The sequence below is a fragment of the Mandrillus leucophaeus genome, unplaced genomic scaffold (assembly GCF_000951045.1).
Source record: "Mandrillus leucophaeus isolate KB7577 unplaced genomic scaffold, Mleu.le_1.0 Scaffold16, whole genome shotgun sequence".
NCBI lineage: Eukaryota > Metazoa > Chordata > Mammalia > Primates > Cercopithecidae > Mandrillus > Mandrillus leucophaeus.
In genome coordinates, this window is record NW_012101587.1 from 7,653,056 (window position 1) to 7,673,633 (window position 20,578).

The 20,578-nt window shown below is 36.8% G+C and overlaps 1 protein-coding gene across 1 annotated transcript in view; it reads left to right on the forward strand.

The window, feature by feature from the left end:
- The window catches only part of NETO1 (neuropilin (NRP) and tolloid (TLL)-like 1), a 119,431-nt gene that overhangs the window by 54,064 nt on the left and 44,789 nt on the right, over positions 1–20,578 (forward strand). The window contains exons 5-6 of the mRNA XM_011975898.1: positions 19,116–19,157; positions 19,276–19,403. Coding sequence (XP_011831288.1) covers positions 19,116–19,157; positions 19,276–19,403 — 170 coding nt within the window. The remainder of the gene's footprint in view (positions 1–19,115; positions 19,158–19,275; positions 19,404–20,578) is intronic.

Here is a 20,578-nt window from a genome sequence, read left to right on the forward strand (position 1 = left end):
CCTGACAAGATGAGTGTCTCACTGTGTCTTCTCTTTTAACTTCTCTTATATTTTCTCACTCTTCATCTCTGTGCAATGCACTAGAGATTTCTTCTGGTATCTTTGAGTGCATCCTTTTAGTCTGTTATTAAATCTATCTGTTGAGTTTTTTATTTCAATTATTGTGATTTTCATGTCTACATTTATTTAGTTATTTTTCAAAAACATTGCGGTTTTTTGATAGTTTCCTGTTCCCTGCAGATATTTTCAGTCTGGTTTGTAATGTCTTAAAACATGATAAACATTGTTCCTTTATGGTCTGTGCATGGTAGTTCTATTATTTGGAATCTTTCGAGATTCACTTCTTCTCTTTGTTTTCACTGTTCGTCCCTCAGGTCCTATGCTCCTGTGATTAACTTTTTGCTGTAAGCAACTCATTTCCTTTGGAAAAATATTTGTGGGAATTGTTTGGGGCCTAGAATGAAGTTATATTTCTGCAGAAAGTAGTTGTATTTATTGCAGCCCATGCATATCCTTGTAATATGCATATCCTTGTCAGTTAAATGTATGGTTTAAGATATTTGAATAATCCAGGTCTTAGGTATTTGAACTGCAGTTCTCCTGTAATGACAAGTGTTGATTGAAACTTCTCATGCACATTGTCATGCCTCACTCTGCTCAACAGCAAGGCATAGTCCCTCTTATTATTTTCCACGGCCCCTTCAGGGGAGAAGGAGCTGGACAATCTCTCATTCATCTCACGCAAGTGGTGGTGGATCTCCCTGTTTCCGCTTCATGGAGAGTGGTTCTCTCATCAGATTCCCAGCCTTGGTTAGACATCTGAGGTCCTAAAAACAATTATTACAAAAGTACTATATGATCAGTATCTTTTATTTTATTACTTTAAATCCTCAAAAATTGAATTGGTAGTTATACACATTTTACGTGTCATCGGGAATATGTTATGGTGATGAGAGGTAGTTTGTTCTGACAGGGCTGTTGACTCCAAGAGAAAATTTAGGAGATGGATCTTGAATTAATGCTAGGAAATGTATCTAGAATTTCAAGCTTTATGAGTTATTTATAGGAGAAACTGAATATTTCGGAGGAAGTTGGCAGCATCAGAGGTACATTCTAGAGAGACTGGATTGAAAAATGTTAAGACTGAAATTAGGAGGACTAGGTGAAACAAATGATTTGCTCTAAGCATTACTAAAAAAATATACTGGGAATTGAGAATTAAAAAGTAATAAAGGTGAAGACCTAAGAAAGGAATTGACATGATGTTGGTCATTTTGAGGTAGATGCACGAAACTGTTAAGAGTGAAGAAGAAACCAAAAAGTTACTAGAATCTAAAGCCTGGATCACTTAAAAGTAATTGATGACGTTGGCCAAAATCATAGGGAAAAAGTGGAAGAAAGATGACAATGTACATTTTGGACTTGTTAGTCCTGAAGTGGTAAATAAATGTTTAGGCACAAATGTCGAGACAAACCAGCAGTGAAGCTGCTGCCTATTTTGGAGGTTTGTTAGGTGCAGGGTCACAGCTGTGAACAACTGTGCAGTCAGACAGACTGCGTTCCAGTACTGACTCTCCACTGACTAAATAATGCCTTTGAGTCACTTTATAATCTTCCATAAACTTCTGTTTCTCCTGCCTTCAATGAGAATAATTGTACTTATTTCATATAGTGTGGTGATTTTACCATTTAAACACCATACAGTGAATCTAGGGAAGTTTTACCCACAGTTGTTCCTCAATGAAGATGTTAGCATCACACTTACAATTGTGGTTTTAAGGCTGCGGTCTCTGTGGGAACCCCAGATCTCTTAATGATATGTGTGCGCTCAGAGCTGCTTGCTTAATTCCCACACACTGTTGAACTAGGAGTCCTCTCCCTGGTACTGAAAGCATGGGTGTAAACGAGAGAGAGAGCCAAGAGAAAGGTCTCCAAGAATCAAAAGAAGGTTTCAGAACCCCAAATCCATGGATTCATTAATGAGTTACCTTTTTGATTTCTTTCTTTCAGACAGGGTCTCACTCTGTCACCCAGGCTGGATTAAGGTGGTGTGATCACAGCTTTCTGCAGCCTCAAACAGTTGGCCTCAAACCATCCTCCTGCCTCAGCTTCCCAAGTAGCTGGGACTACAGGCGCATGCCACCACACCTGGCTCATTTTACTTTACTTTGTAGAGATGTGGGTCTCAATGTGTTGCTTAGGCGGGTCTCAAACTGCTGACTCAAGAGACCCTCCTTTTCTGGTCTCCCAGAGAGGTGGGATGACAAGCGTGAGCCACCCCATCTGGCCCTACTTTTTGAAATAGTCTGTAAAAAGTTGTAATCATTTAATTTGTAGCAGTGTGACTAATTGAAACTATTGAGATCAATGAAAGGTAGTTGGTATTCCAAAACATCCAGAAGAAAGCTCAATAAAGAAAGAGAACAGTGAGATTATTCGAGCCAGCAGCACAGCTGATGGGAGTTCCTTTTGGAATATGGAAGCTGGAGTTTCTAAGTTGAGGGGAGGCTGTCTGTGGAAAATGGAACCGTAAAGACAATAAAGAGAATCGTTGGTAGAATGAGAATGAGGAAATGAGTCATGGGTTTCGCATTACAGAGCAGGTGGTGCCGTTAGGGTGAGTGGGCACAGAGTGAGACACTCAGATCTGGACGTCAGAAAAGTGAGTGCCAAAGACTGTAGGATGGACGGGAAAAGGCATGTAGATGGTGAGGACTGTGAAGCTTGAGGGTGAGGAAGGGCGTGACAAAGAACACTGTGGCGGATATGGAAAGGGAGGGAGGTAGTAGAGCTTTTACAAAGAATAATTGCAAGCTCTTAGTATCTTTCTGATGAAGGGAAAGTGTGAGGAAGTAGTCAAATTTATTTTGTTTTTGCAGTTTCCAGCTTAGGTTAATGATAGATCAAAATGAAAAGTCTAAAAGCAATAAAGCAGAAGGCATCCCATAAATCTTCCTCTCTAACTAAATAAGATAAACCCATTCTTTCCTTCTAACATAACAGAACCTAAAAAATATGATATTGATTTATGTTGCTGTAGACCATTACTCTGGGAAAGCCTCAGATTATTTTTCTCACCTCTTAATGAAATCACCTTCCATGCTCTTGTTCTTGAATGACAGAAAAATGAGCGAGGAACTACAGATTTAGCAGGTGTCTCATAAACAGCTGTGTCTTAAGCTGAATTCTAGGAGCAGGTGAACCATTTCACAGTGCTTTCATAATGCAGTGCCATTTTCAAAATTACAGATTTTCTGATGCCAGTGGAAAGAAGTGGTATAACACTGTTAAGAATTCTAAGACTTCCATTTTAGCGCTATTTACAGTTTTATTTGATATAGGCTATAAAAGGTCTCCATTCTTACAGTGCTTGAGAGATGATAGGTTTGCATGCCAAATGGATCCTGGCAGTTAGGTCCAGGAATAATCATTCTTCCCATTTCCCAAGGCGGAGACCTCAGTTTCTAGAAATAGTTTTTCTTTCAGAGGCACAGTGTGATTCCAGACTAGCCACCTGACATGATTACTTCCATTTTCAAGTGGAGCGCCCATTAAAATTACTGGTTTCAGGTGCCCATTCAAACCTAAATTACTGCAATAATTGGGAACACAAGTACAAAGGAGACAGATACAAGAAATAGAGATGGGAAGATTGTGATTTTTTGGTAATCATGTACTTACTCTGTATTTAAAATGGACCAAGATTACTTGATATTGTAGAATGCAAATAAACACTTTAAGCTCTCAGATAGTTGTACACTTCCTGGAGATGACCTCCTAAATTGCAAATGGTGACATTAGACACAATGTTTTTTTAAAAAAATGTTTCATACATATTTAGATTAGCTTGGTTTTACCATTATTTACACTGAAGGTATTATTTTCAAGCTATCCTTTATGTCTGCATAGCATATATTAAGGGAAAGTGGCTATCTTGGCATGTAGCAAGTATCTATCATCACTTTGATATTTGCAATATGCAGAAAAAAACCGTTAGGAAAATTTCTGAGGGTATTTTTCTACTGATCTCAGGCATTTGAAGATATACAGTTAACTTCTCTTTTGTCTCAACATTAAATGGTATCTAATAAAAACAAGTGCAGTGTGCAGAATGGCCAGTGAGACAACAACAGTATATGATTTGTAAATAAATTTTATAGAGCAGTAATCATATTAGAGATATTCTTTGAATTAAGATAATTTTTATTCATGCATCACAAAGAAGTTCAAAATATAAATTGTACATGTATGGGATAATTTATATTTGCATAACATTTTATACTTTAGCAAATCCATATCCCCTCCATTAACTACTTGATACATGCAACTACTGCTGCTTTGTACCAAGCCTGGTGGATATTTTTACCCCAGTCTTTTAGAAGCGAGGCAATTAATGCCTTAGAAGGTAGAATTCTGTCAATAAGTGTTAGTTACATTCAGGTTCAGCATACTAATTTTTTCTTATCAGTTGCTCTTTAAGAAATTAAGTGTTTGACATACTTTTTGATTATTTTCATTTGGGTTTTGAGTCTATTTTGTTTAACATAATATTACAAAAGCTTTTTATCATTTATTTATTGCTTGTCTGGCATGCTTTTTTTTTTTTTTGCCTTTTTAATTTCAACCTTTCTACGTCAGTATATACCTTATGTGTGGCTTTTATAAAAAGTGAGTGGCTGAGATTTCTGGATGTGACGAGCAGAGTGATGGCTAGAACTCTAAGATTCTGATCTTGGTAAAGGGATGAGAATCATGACTTAAAAGGACACATTTGCTTTTACAGAATATGGTAACTTTACCTCTTTTCCAGACTGGCAGAAATTCATGCAGTTCAAACAGCTTCTCCATGATTGACCAAGAGGTGCCTCATGCATGCATCCATGCCAGGCTCCTCACAAGGCACCACTTGGCATTTTACATTTGCTGTCTTGGTCCCGTGATGGCTCCTCCACTTTCCATGTATCCCACTGCTGCCTGGCATAAAAAATCCAGTGTCCTTGCCAAGGGCACCAACAGAGAACACTGCTAAAGTTTCCAATAAGAGGCTGCTCCAACTCTATTTAGAAGGGTCTAATGTTCATCAAATTCACTGGAAGCACAAAAGGTCTTGTCTTGAAGCTCCATTAGCTTGACTCGTACAGTTTTATTGTGTCCTTAACATATTTATGTGGCTGTAACACACAAGACTTTGTCATGATGCTTAAACGTACATCTTTAAATAATTTTGAGAAAGCATAACTTTTCTTGTAAAATGTCTTGCTTCTTGATTTTAATTGACACAATTTATTTAGTTTACAGTGGCATAACTGGGATGGAAGAGGACAACGTGAGATTAATGCCATCTCCTCACCACACACACACTCAAACACATACACACACACATCTGCAGTGCCACCACTGCTTCCAACCTGTGTGTATCAGAGACAGCATTTTCCTTCTCTGCAAACTGTGTCACGCTTGTAAGCCTGGGTCCCAAAGACTGCAGTTTGTTATTCCTAGACACTCAAGTAGCTCTTAGGAGAAGTTATGTCTTCTCACCTTTCTGGGCATAAAAGTTCAGCCCTAGTCCAGTATCATCTGCCTTGGCATCAGCTCCAGAACCTTCTGTAGCCTGCAGTTCCTCCCTCCTCCTGATTAATCGCCAGTGCTTTCTGTACTTATCAATAAGCTGGAATTGATATTGGGAAAACAGTGAATGTGCCGTAATTGAGAAAAGAGGATGATGATGGAGGTGTTTTATTTGCTAATAGCACTGACACCACATTTCTGCCAACAAGAAATGCCCTATTAAACCAGTCTAGTGAAAAGGATGACTCAGGAGATGGGCTCATGTATTCTTTGTGTCACTTAGGATGAGCAAATAAGGACATTCTGAGAGTATTAAGGGGCAGGGATATTGCTAATAACCAATCAAGAGCTTCCCTGGTTGCCCTTGGACAGAAACAACAGCAACAACAACAACAATAAGAACAACAAAACGTATTCTATGACAGCTAATTCAAATGTGCAAACTCCAGTATTTGGACAATATAGGGGTGTGTGTGTGTGTGTGTATTTTGTTTTTGTCGTCATTGTTCTGTTTCTGTCATTTTTGATCTTCTGAAGATTTCTTCGCTCTATCCCACACATCTTTCTATGATTATGTTTAGGAAATGCATATTTTCTCTGCAGAACAGTAGTATTGCCTTGTTACTATCTATCAAAAGTAAACATTGTAAAAGCCTACCTAATGTGAACACAAACAAAATCCAGCTTCTGTGTACTCGTGTTATAAGAGTTATGTTTTCTCAATTTGCTTAAAAATGTGAATATAAGCACTATGAGGAAACTTCCTATTACAGCTAAATAAATAAAATAAGAGAACAAAAAAGCTGTACAAGCCATGCACATATTAATAATATTTTAAAGGGCTCGAACATTTTCTTCCTGTAAATCTTGTAAGTTTTGATTTCTTAAATTTATATGAGTAAAATTTATGTTAAACTAGAAAAAAGTCAGGATATATATACTCTGTGCCCACATGAAAGCCATTATAATTGTAGACAGACTCAAAATGAGAAGCTATAATTGCCAACCCCATACTTAGAGAAAACAGTCTACCTTTAAAAGAAGTTTAAAACGTGGTGATATGAATTTTATACTAGAGCAATGCTGCTTCTAGACACGAGGGAATTAAATCAGAGTATTAAAATAATATGATTATGCAAGCTATTTTATACTGTGCTGTTAAGTTTTTTTTTTTTTTTTTTGCCATTGATTTTTAAAATGGCCCTTAAAGTTTGTTCAAATGATTTGAAAAACTACAAGCACTCCAGTTTTCATCCCTGAGTAAAAGACAAGGAGTCCAACACCTGTTGCAGACATATGGAAGGATGGAAATAAGAATGTCGCCATTGAAGGGTGTGGTTAGTTTCAAATCAAACATTGTTTCAATCAAGATGTATACACAAACATGATGGAACTTTCAGAAGTGAGTAGGAGATGTGGATGTGCGGATTGATTATGGATCTCAGGTCTAAGGAATGGAAGTCAGTCATCTGGGAATTGAATGAGAACAGGAAAGAAGGAGTGGACAGTGGGAGGGAAGGTGAAGGAGGAGTTTGCAGTGTGTTATTAGCTAAGAAGGGACTTGAGCAGATTTACTGTCTGAAAGAATGTAGATAATAGAAGGTAGGTTAAAAATTGGAGGAAGATAATTGATGTGGTAACTACTATGAGTAGGAGTGATTTAAAAATCCAGAAGAGAGGTGGAAAATTAGATTTAGAAAAATTTTTCAGAATTGGAGGAAGATAATTGATGTGCCAACTACTATGAGTAGGAGTGATTAGAAAATCTATACGTTAGGTGGAGAATTAGATTTAGAGAGAGAAATTGTTCTGAGACAGATGGTAGCTAGGTAGTAATGACAGTAAATCTAGATGAGTTTATAGGTTGAGAGTGGGAAGTTTAATAACTTCCTAGCTCGTTGAGTCTTTGTTGATGGAAATGAGAAAAGTAAACATTGTCCCTGATTGTTTTCTCCTTTACTTCCCATGCCCAATTCATCAGTAAACCTAAAATAAAGTGATTGATCATTGAATGTTAACTGTAGGGTTTGTAAATTTGACCAACTTGCTTTACCCCAAATATAATCATATGCTTAGAAGAACTAATCACAGAATAACTGGGCTTCAGGGTGAAAAGGACATCATAAGTAATGCCATCTGCCAGCCCACCCACGACGAAACATACACGAATACTTGTTTCCTATGGCAGCATTTAGCACTTCTCATCATTAGCTTTCAACACATCGCTCTAATTTATTCCTCTGTAGGACAAATGAAAAAGATTTACTTACATGGATCTTGATCTTTGAAATTTACTTTTGAAACCTTTTAAACATATTTGTGTTTTTAACCATAGCTCCAACATCATACTCAAACATATTTTTCCCATGCGAAAAAATTGTATTTTACCTGTTTTATATATAAAATTGCTTTAGGTTACGTCACTCCCAATTCAAGAGAGAAGTCTTGAAGAACAGCCACATGGAGAGTCCAGACAGGCCCAGTAGACCAGATGACATTCTTAGCATTTACAAGTCTGGAATGAATTCAAATAGAAAATGACAGTATGGGAATCTGGAGGTCGACTGCCTAATTCTGATTTCAAGCCCTACCACTTACAACTGTATTCTTAGGCTAGTTACTTAATGTCTCTGTGTTGTCTGTTTTCCTCAGCTGTGAAACAAGCATAGCACTGTTATGTACCTCATATCATGTTAAGGAAGAAAGGATTTACTATATTTAAAGTAATTAGAATAATATCTAGTACATATTAATTACTGCAGTGGTATTTGCTATTTTCATGGATCTAACTAAATGAAAATAAATTAAGAATTAAAATGAGACAACAGAAAAAACTTAGTCATGTAGATATATCTCAAACTTGTATTCTTACTTTTCATTTGTGTAGACTATTTTAGAACTCTGGGTCTCATAAAAATTTCATTGACTTGTATTTTAGTTTGTATTATAGGAAAATTCTTGAAGATTATAGTGCAGTGCTTAAAAATATAAATTGATTCCAAAGTCAGCATTCTTTTTTGTAGCATAAGTACTAATTTCTATCAAAATACTGGATTTATTTTTCTACGGCCAATTAATAAATGGTTTGCAGTTAAATATTGGCGCTGCATATTAGCTCATTAGATTTCTGAGGATAATTATGAAAAACACTGTAACACGACTTTAGTTTTTCCACATTTTATTTGTCATTTATTTGATAAAAGTGTAACACAGTCAAGACAATTTAAAAATTCTGATGAGTTATTCAAAGCCAATGCAAATAATAGAGATTGTTAGGTAACTTAGAAAACTAGTATAGATTTTATTTGATGCCACTTTCAGTGTGTACTTGTCAGTAAGAGGGAGAACGATAAGGATGAATGGCACAATTCAAGATATCTGAGATTGTGGAAATTTGAGGAAAAGTATTGTTCTCTAAGACTATCCTGTTAGGTAGTTGAGCTGTGCATTGAAAATATCACAGTATCAAAGCTGATTTTATAATCAGAAGGTTTGTAAACATAGTTGTGTCACCTGGTCAGGAAATGACATATATTCATGACCTGTTCTGGGAATACCAGTGTATTCTGTGATATACTTGGCATACATGAGTTGTAAAAACCTAAACGAACAACATTCTTATCTCAGTTAAGGAAAATAAGACTCAGAAATATGAAATGATTGGTTCAAAGTTCTAGAGTCAGCACTGAAGCTGTTTAGGTCTTAAATCAAAACAAGTTGCATTTTTCTAAAGTTGTCAATTCCCTATTTCTTTCATTTATAAAATGAAGAGGCCTCTGATATGATTCAGTTATAATCTAATCAGTTAACAGTGGTTTCCAGAAAGTTCATCTGCAATGTGGCTAGCAGTATGAAATGTCATTGGATTATGAAATAAATGCATTGTGCAAGCCTGAGCTATTAAATTGTAATTTAGAGTTCTAATGGAAAAAGGTACCCATGATACAAACATGAGATTGGTTGGGCCAGACGTTCTGCAGCTTTTTAGTCTCAAAACTCCTTTCCTCTCCTAAGAATTATTGAAGACCTTAAAGTGCTTGGCTTATTGGCTGTATCATTCAATATTTATTATATTAGCCATTTAAACTGAGAATATTTTAAATAGCTATTTATTAAGTAATGTACAAATTATGCCAATAAACCAATAAAGTGGTAAGATAAATAGCATATCATATTAAAATATAAATTAATATGAAGACATTAATGCATACTAAAATATTAATTGGAGGAATGGCATTAATTTACATTTTTTGCAAATCTAGTGTCAGGTTGACTATGCTGGATTATCACCCCTGCTTATGCATTAAATCTGTTATGATGTGTTGTTATGGTAGAAGTAGATGAAGAGAACCCAGTCTAACAGAGAGATGTAGTTGGAACAGGAAACAGTATCTTTTTTCTTTTTTCTTTTTTCTTTTTTTTTTTGAGATGGTATTTCGCTCTGGTTGGCCAGGCTTGAGTGCAATGGCATGATCTCAGCTGACTGCAACCTCCGCCTCCTAGGTTCAAGCAGTTCTCCTGTCTCAGCCTCCCGAGTAGCTGGGATTACAGGCATATGCCCCCACACCTAATTTTGTATTTTTAGTAGAGATGAGGTGCCTCCAGTTCGTCAGGCTGGTCTTGAACTCCCAACCTCAGGTGATCTGCCTGCCTTGGCCTCCCAGAATGCTGGAATTAAAGACATGAGCCACTGCTCCCAGCCAGGAAAGAGTGTCTTAATAGGCTTTTCAGATACTGGTGATTATTCTTTTATACTGCACCAAAGCTCAAGTGATAGCTTCTTAAAGATTAGTTGCAACAGGGAATATGCAACTGTATTAATGAATTTCTTTGTATTCTGTTATATTAACATCTATTAGTGTATTTTCCTCTTAAAAGGGCTCTGTTCCACATGGATGCTTGTTTAACTTTGTGCATTATTTATTTGGCAGTTATTGGATTACTATTATGCAGAACTGCTAAATGTTGACACAAATCAAAAATCACATTTGTTCACATCAACAACAATCTCATTTAAAAAATTCTCTCAGTGCTGGGAAGCTGTCAAGTGCACTGTGGCAAATTCATCTCCTTCCCTTGAAGCTTGAATTTTATTACTGGCAACAAATATTGTCAGTTGTTTTTCTTCAAATCAACAGACTCGTTTTGTTCATTTTCAACAAGATGTCTGCCCAACATCCAAATCTAAATAACTGTAATATGTTTTTCGAGCAAAAATGATGCTCCACGAAAAAAAATGGGTAGCTCACACAATTGGAATAACTACAAGGTGCTTTTTCTTGAGAAAAACAGGAAACAGTTCAGGCTGCAGCAAAAATACCTTATCCATGCTTAACGATTCCTCTTACAGAATATTAAAACATTTACTCTAGACTTCAGAATTTAAAACCATTGTTTTTAGTGCTTCATCATGATGATTTTAAGTAAACTTCCTTTTTGTTTTCCTACTGTGCAGTTGCATGACAGTGAATTATGCAGTGAATACTAGCTGCTAAGATTTGGTGCCACAGTCCTGATTCACTGCTAAGACACCAGCAGTTTTATCCACCACTGTTTTTCTGCCATCAATGCACATGTCAACCCAGATGTCCCAGCATAAACCGCAGGATTTGAAAGTTATCCAAAAATTTGAATATTTCAGCACTACCTCCATTTGTTGTCAAGCATTCACATAAAAGATGATCCTTGATCATTGGCCCATGCTGACATTGGGCGAGTTCAAGCAAAATAAGGAAGCCCAGCCAAGTCTGTATATCCGTTCATTTTCTAGACAAAAGTGAAGTTCTCCAGACAAGGCATTAACTCTGTCTTCTTGTCTAAGCTGAAACTTTAATCAGCACGTTACTGTATGTTGGCAAAGTGGCAGTGTCTTGGTTTCTTTTACTGACTTTTCATCCAGTAGTCATTCAGCAGTGGCAGGTGTAAATGGCTTTATTAGCCTCCTGTGAGCTTCTCGACCAAGGCCTCACAATAACTGCGAGACATTTCAATGAGTTCACTATGTTGAGTTTGAAAAGTGATATTTGGCTTTTAAAGAACGAACGATGTCTGTATTTAAAATACACTTTTTAAAATAATTCTTATTTGTCTCAATGCTTCCATCACATATTCAGAATAAAACCACTCAAAAATGCCTGTTTTTCTAAGTCCTAATAAAGTAAATTATTAACATCTATAAAGTGGATGAAAAGATAGATTTTCTCATATTTTCATTTTTATTTACAGGTTTGTTTGATTTTATTTGGAATAGAGTCTTCCCTTCCATAAGAAACCTGTTTGAAATGTCAGTTTCACTTTTTTTCATAATTTAGAAATAGATGGTGTGACCGTGATGGAGAGAGTGAGTCTTTTAATCTCCCCTTTCTAAGACAAATTTCCATCCTTCACCATAAGAAAAATATGGTATAACTATATTTTATTTAAGAGGAAATATAAATAAGCCCTGTATTGTTATATCTCTAGATTAAGTTTATTTATAAAAGGTTTCAAATTAGATAGATAAGTAAATAGATTTACAAAATAAAGCAGCAAACGTACTTAATTCTTGCTGTGCTTCCATGTAACCTTAATAAACATTTTGAAGTTTAAAAATAACATCATATTGGACAAAAATCAGTTACTGGGATTGTATTAAGAACTGAAAATAACCAGTAAGTGTCCAGTAAAATCACTGAGAACAAACTAAGCTAATCTCTGAAAATGTGCGTTATTTACACCCTAATCTTAGAATATTTGAAAATACAAGCACATACTTCATTAGTCATAGTAGTGTTAACGCCATGTCATGTAATATCTGGAAAACTCTTCCATACATTTTTGAGAAAATGATACTGCAAAAAGACAAATAGAATTGTAGTATTATTATGAAAATAGTGACCTTTGGATCTCAATAACGGAACGCTCCTGAGCTCATAGAATAATAGTTACAATAACATTTTTAAAACTTTAGTAATTTCACATAATTGAAGTATGTTACTTACTGAGGAAAAGTCAAATTGGAGTCCAGGAAAATGCTGTCTGTGCTCCACATACTCACTTACAAAGTGAAGCTGATGGAGTTTCACATTTCCAATGCGTGGAAAAAAGACAGACCCTGTAGAAATATTTTAAAGATGACTGTAAGCGCCCAGCCTGTGGGTAAAGTTAACTTTTGTCTGCATTTATTGGCCGAGCTCACTTCCATGGCCATGTACAATTGCAAGGGAGGCTGGAAAACAGAGTCTAGATGTGAGCCTAGAAACAAAAAGGGAGAGGTTTGTTCAACATGAGGCTGCTTTCTAATAGAGTGTCTAATGGGATGTATTTACTGTGAGAACCTGCGGATTGGAAAAGTGTTAAGTGTAAAGTCTTGCAATTACATCAACATATAATAAAATCAAGTTGGGGTAAAGTAACTGTATTATTTATAAGAAGAGACGTGTTAAATTCAGTACTGAGTATGATCACCTAGTATGCCCAAGCACTGTTCTAGGTCCTGGATAGAGAGCGTCAAGAGATACAAAGTCCCTTATAGCACATTTTTAGCACCAGGGACCAGTTTTATGGAAGACAGTTTTTCCATTTTCTGGGATGGGGTATGGTTTCCAGATGATTCAAGTGCATTACATTTATTGTGCTCTTTTCCCATTATTATTACATAGTAATATATAATGAAATAATTATACAACTCACCATAATGTAGAATCATTGGGAGCCCTGAGCCTGTTTTCTGCAACTAGATGGTTCCATCTGGGGGTTGTGGGACATAGTGGTATTAGAAGTGTGTTGCTTATGTCCAGTCTACTCCATGATCTCGTTTCAGTTGCTGTCACTGCAGAAACCCTTGCTTCACAAAGATAGGATGTAGGAAATGGGAGGAGGCTTTTCAGTGTGTTCTGTGACAATCTCAGGATCTTCTGCCTTGACTTTAATCCAGAACGTATGGAGATTTGAAGTTGTCTCAAACACACTTTTAAGGCCACCGTCATTTGCAGTATCAGGCATTTGATCCTCTTCTAGCATGGCTAAAGTCCATTCACCTGGCTTATTTGCAAATGGGTCATGGATCTATTCCTTCCCAGTTCCGGGGACTTTTTTGGTTGGGAAATAATACTCAAGCTCTTCTGAAAGCAGAGATGGGTGCTTATGCACCAGCTGTGAGGAAGAAGGCCCTGACTCCGTCTCTTTCAAAATTTCTGCTAACGTTTGAAAGATGTCAGAAATTCCATTGTTCAGTCATCGCCCCTATAGTTCCAGTTTGACTTTGAATGCAGTCGCTTTATTTGCTGACTTGAACACAGTTGTTGTTCTCCCCTGAAGTGACAGATTGAGTTCGTTGAGGAGGTTGAATATGTCACACAAGTAAGCAAGTTTTGCAGCTCAATCTGTGTTACTGAAATGTGTTGCCAGGGATGACTATTTGTCTACAAGAAATCTCTGGAGTGGCTGTCTTAACCAAAAACCTCTGGCCAGTGATCTACTTTGGGAAAGCCATCTCACTTCTGTGTATAAGAGAAGACGTGTGCTCAGTGTCCGTCTCCTCAGAGCTGCACAAACAGATGTGAGTTAAGGGCATGTACTTTAATGTGGTTGATAATTTTAATCACATTCTGAAAAATATTAAGTACACATGACATTTTTTTGTCTAGCCAGCACAGCATTTCTGTGTGGATGACACAGTGCATAGACTCACATTCCCTACCTTTGACTGAGGTAGGGAAACCAGAAAACTGTCCCGTCATGACAGCCACTCCATTCGTGTGTATCCGGACCCAAAATGACTAATTCAGTTTTCCTAATATATAATCATTCAAAGACTTGAATAGTTCTCCAGCTGTGATGTTTGGCAATGAAAGTGCACATAACATATCCTCATGCACATCCTCCTGAAAATACACCATACAGAAGCAGATACTGTCGCCTCGTTGTCAGTATTGGTAGACTTGTCATCCCAGATTGCGTATCACGGTGACTCATTAATCCTAACAATTGGGCATCAGTCTCTTCTGCCATTTCATCAGTTCATCTAGTTATGGTGCTAGCTAAAAGGAGCCATCTTTTGAACTGCAGCCTCCTAAGAGTTAGTGACAGATGTCCTCAGCAGCAGGCAGGACCAACTCTTCACCAATAATAAAGGGATTCTTAGCTTTAGCAATGAAGCGAGCCACTAAGAGTGATGCTCTCAGTGCAGACACATTTGTTGAAGTGATAGTTTTCAACAATTGCTACTCTTCATTATGTTTACGTTTTTTTCTTTTAAAAAACTAATGAAGGGTGCTTGGTCACTATGTGGCAAAGCAGTTTTGAAGGTTTAATGGCTTCCTTGGATAACTGGTCGCCACACATTGTACAGAGAGGTCTTGGAGAATGTGAACCATCTGTTGCAGTGAACCTGTAATTTAAGTAGGACTCTTGGTATTCTCTTTAAGTGCAGCTTTCTTTTTGTTGGCAATCTTAGGGTCTTCTGCTGTCTAATCATTGGGTCTTTAATCCTTTTCAAAGAAGCTCTCTGATGACATTTGTTTTTTAACTCGTTTTGGCTAGGCTTAGCTTGTGGGCTTACCAAAACTGTGACAGAGACAAGTGTGCAGTGTGGGAAAGAGGCATGGATGGAAGTATTAAATAAAATAATGTGTGTCATGTGTGTACCACATGCAGACTAAAATAAGTGACAGATTTTGACTTAAAGCCTGCCCCCAGATGCAGCTGTACAACTGAAGTACATCAACTCACTTGCTGCTATAAAGCCTGCCACCAGATGCTGCTTGTTACTTGCCACTCAGTGATAGGGTTTTGATATGTGTCTGGAAGTGATTGAATTATTATGGTGCAGTCAAACTTCTTTGCTAATGAATTTGCTACTGTTAATTTGTTAATTTGCTAATGTTAATTTGTATTTCCGGCTGCTCCCAGTGCTACCGTCACCACCCCAGATCATCAGGCATTAGATTCTCATAGGGAGCATGCACCCTAGATCCCTCACACGCACAGTTCACAATAGGGTTGAAACTCCTATGAGAATCTAATGCTGCCGCTGACCTGTCAGGAGGAGGAGCTCAGGTGGTGACATGAGCAATGGGAAGCTGCTGTAAATACAGTTGATGCTTCCTTTGCTATCCTGCCTCTGCTCATCTCCTGCTGTGCGTACCGCAGCTGGTTGGGGAACCCTTCCTTACAGAGCTTCTTGATTATGGACCAGTGGAAGTAGATGGTTAGTAAAAAATTAAACAGACAAATAGTTAAATAATTGTAAATTGTAATAATGTGAGAGAAGCAAAATTAGGGGACTGTGCTGTTTTAGAGAGGATTGTTAAGGAAGGCGTTTCTGAGAACATAATATTTGAGCCCAAAACCAAAGAATGAGAAAGATTCAATTCTCCAAAGCCAGGAGAAAGGTATTGCAGAGAGACAAAAGAACAAGTTCCTGGCACAGAGGATAGGAACAGCCTGGGGTGTTTGAGAAACAGGTGAATGTGATCAGAAAGAAGAGAGTGGAACCAGCAGCATGGAGCCAGGGACCAAGGGCAAGAACTTACAGGGCGTTAAGATGCATTGTAAAGATTGATGGTCTTACTCTAAGGAAAGTGGAAAATCAGGAGAGTTCCATGTGTAATAGTTTATTTGATTTACATGTGTAATAGTTTATTTAGGTTGCTAAATAGAGAACAGACTTGAGGGATAGATCCAGAGTAGAAGACTAGTTACCAAGTCCAACTTTGTCATGCGTCTGCCTAATAATTCATGTCCTCGCCCACAAACAACCTTGGCCAATCAGTCTTTATAATCTTAAGTTGAATTTAGGCTGTTTTAAAAAAAGAGTATTGTTTATTGGGTTGTTTTTGCAGGTCATATGGCCCATCTATTATTGTGATATTAATATAAATGGAATTGCAAAAACAGTTTTTTCTAAAGTTTTGTTTTTTAAACTATCAGTGCTATCACTGTTCATACAAAGACAAAAATAAATTTTCAGTTCCCAGAACTGGCATTTCTCTCAACATTGCCTGGAATGAGTTATAAAAATGACAAATGTTAGCCTTCAAACTAGAAAATAGAGTATCAACTACATTCCACAAAAATTGTAGAAACAGACACGTAAGGCTGAAATATTCTAATCAAGGAGGAGATAATGAGTTTTAATTATGAATATAATTAAGCATTATTCTTAATAAGAAGTATACAATGAATAACAAAAAGTCTGGATAACAGGTCATCAAGGTTGATGGAAAAATAAGGAAGATACGGAGGACCTCGTCAACACCAACGAAACTGCTTGATGGAAACAACCAATTTTAGCAGTGTTATGCAAAACATAGCTTTTATTGCACAGTAGGTGTTAAATACATATTTATTGAAATAATAGCTATATATCTATTGAGTTAGATGAAGAAACAAATTTCTACCACGAAGTGTCTTGGTCCAAATGATCTGTGATGTCCTTATTTTTTAAATGGAAATTGCTTACAGTTTCTTTTTCTCCTTTTTTTCTAAAAAGATTTTTTTACTCTGTTTTCAAAACAGCTTTGCAAAGGAATCTGTAACTTGTTTCAAAATTTATTAACACTTTCTAATAGTGTCTGTAATAAAATAAGTCTAAATAGCTCATGCGATCAGATTGTGTAGTATGGCCAATCCAGGCCTCTCAGTTTCAACAGATCAGTTCACATAACTGTTTGACAAAGCAAGAAACAGCAACAAAAACAGAACCTTCAGTAACGATAACTGAACTAACAATCAGCCTGTAGTTACAGGTTTTGCATGTCCAGGCACACGGACATACAAAGAAATGCACTGAAATACACACATGCATATTAGCACACATAGTCTTAATATCCAGAACTAACCTCTTACAGAAAGAATGCTGCTTTTTATATTGCAGTCCTGAGTTGTTGTTGAGCAATGTCTCATCAAATATTTCTAGCTCTAAAAGATTTAAACTTAGAGCTGATGCCATGGTAGTATAAGAACAAATACATTTCCCAATCATCTTTTAAATTGTATGCCACGTTCCTTTAACATATAGTCATCGATGCCTTCACTCACTCATAAGTCAAAGAAACCTCAACTCAAAGTGACAAGGGCTACAAGGGCGTGTATTATTTCAAAAAGCGAAAAGCCCAATTTCAGGTAGTCAGGAAGAATAATAAGTTCAAGAGATCACCATGGTAGCTGTAATTAATAACAATATATCCTGTAATCTACTGGAAAATTGCCACAATGTAGACTTTAAGTGTTCTCACTATGCAAGAAAATGATAGATACATGAGGTAAGACATGTGAATTATCTTTAGCCATTCGACAATGTGACAATGTACACACATACCAGAACATCACATACCAAAATATCACATTGTACACCATAAATGTAAACAATTTTTACTTGTCAAATGGAAAAAAACAGTATAAATCTTGGAGAAATGCAACTCCAGAATAAGTTACTCTATAAATATATACAATGACTATGCACTTGTAATAATTAAAAATTTAAAATTTTTTAAAAATAGGAATTTATGTGTATCAAATAAGGTAATACAGTGTCTCAGTGACATCATTAATGATTCATGGTTCTACACACTTTCATTGTGCTCATCGTCACAATTAGCCTTTTCTTATATTAACACCTTCAACATTGAAAGTTGGCTAATGCGTGATTCCACGACGTCCGATACAAGCATGACTGCAGTAAGAGCCAGAACAATGGTATACACCTTGTCTCTATTACGAGGAAGACTTTCTCAGAAGCCTTCTAAAAGGCTCATCTTGATATTTCATTGACTGTATACCTGCCTCAAAATCAGCTCCAGAAATGAGAATGAGACCACCAGTGTGCCTTTTTACCGTTAGAAAACGTCTTCGACTCATGAAACAGCAGGCCTTCCCTGAAATACGTAAATAAGCAGAGGACAGGTGGCTGAGCCTGGGCTTGACGGCGAGGAAGATGAGGAGAGTGGGTGTCGAGTTGACAAACTAGAATACTGAGGAATGCTTTGAAAGTTAGCGTAGTATGAAATGTTGCAGAGAAAGATTTGGTGGAAACAGGATTGTTCAGTCAGCCAAAGGAGAGGAGTTCTAGATTTTACATCTTAATTTGTGCTTCAGATATTCTAGTTAAAAACTGTGTTACTACACTTTACAGAATGTTTTGAATCAGCAAAGAGGATAGTATCTAGAACACAGGGAAATTGCCCCAAACCTTGAATTACTGATGGATACCTTTTACAAGAACATCTATTCTCCTGTTATGAAGGATAGATCATATAATTAATTTAATCATTCCACCTAAGGAGTTATAGGTAATGAGTAAGATTTTTGTCTGATAATTAGAGGCAGGAGTGGCATTAGAAAAACAAATTTTAATTGTGTTTTTTGTATTGAGAAAAAAACCTTGTAGTAATACTAAATTAACATTTCAGTCCCAACATCATTATGCACTTTTTATTTAATCATTTACTCTCCCCTAATGTGTTTTTAAAGGCAGATTTCTGGATAATTTAATGATGTATAACTTAAAATCAATGTTAAGTAATAAATGTAGAATGGGACTAATTGTCTTTTTCTCAATTTTTAAGATCCTGACTTTAAGGACCTTGGAGCTTTGAAACCATTACCAGGTTGGTAAAATAGATATTTCATACTGTTCAGAAGACTTTGCTTTCTGCTATGAAATACACTTTTGGTTTATTATTCAAGATCCATTTTTGTGTGTTTGTTTGGCATTTTGTTGTTTAGCGTGTGAGTTTGAGATGGGCGGTTCCGAAGGAATTGTGGAGTCTGTACAAATTATGAAGGAAGGCAAAGCTACTGCTAGCGAGGCTGTTGATTGCAAGTGGTACATCCGAGCGCCTCCACGGTCCAAGGTCAGTCTTAAGATGAAACCCACACTTGACAGCTGACGTGAGAAGTGTCTATAACGTGCATTGCTTTGAAACAACTGGACATGTCTAATACATTTCAGAGTGCAGTCATCATAGGTTATGATTTCATTTTGATTTTTGAGATGTAGCTTGTCTTCTCTTGACCAATCTAAATTTGATGTCATAAATAGCAGTCTAGAGAGTGAGTTGAATAAATTATTTGATAACCTAGACAAGAGACTTTAAGGTAAGTCAGCCTCTCTGAAACGTGGATTGAAATGGTATGGAAGAGCCATGGTTCTAACTATAATCACACTTATGCTCTTATTGTCAATATCTGCAGTTGGTTGATTTTGTAAACGAAAATTATATCTGTAGAGGTTTTTCTGGGGCCTACAAAATCATTAATATCTGGCATATAAAATACAAGTGTGGCAAGGGCTGGCAGCAATGGTAACAGGGCCTGGGAGATCCTGTGCCCATTTGAAGGAGACAGGCATGACTTAGCTGCCTGTGAAGCTCCGTGTGGTGCTGTTATGAGAAAATGTGGGTCCAGCATTATCAAGCCCTGCATTGTTTCTCATAACTTGCCAGAAATCTAGGTTTTATGTTAATCACCCTGATTTTTGAGGGTTGGCAATACATTGTAAAAATTAAAAGTGTTACATATATTAAGCTAAGTCTATTGTGGGTTAGATTTTGACACAGACCCCCATTTTGGAAACATTTCCATGGAGCAACTATGTTGATTCTGTTTATGGAAACATCTTCCAAAATACAGAGGATGAGTCATTTTGTGCCAGCAGGTGTCATAGAACTAAGGTGTTATTTGTTCATTCTCCTGCTTTTGTTTTTATTCCTCAGTTACAAAGTTGTAAGAAAAAATATTGACTTACTAGATTTGTAGTCATTTATTTATTGAGGCTGAAACTGTGTGTTATTTAATTAATTGATTTTGTGACTCAATAAATTCTCAAGCCCTCTGCTGGAGACATGAAAAAGCACGCCAGGCCCTGTTCTCAGGTGTTTCTGTTTAGCTCTTAGGCAAATATGTAACAGAATAATCTAAGCAGTAAGGTTAGATCATTGGGGTATTTGTAAGGTATAACAGAGAGAGAGAAAAGACGCCTTACACCAGGTAGGGTAAGTCAGTGGTAGACTCGCACAGCTGTCAGTAT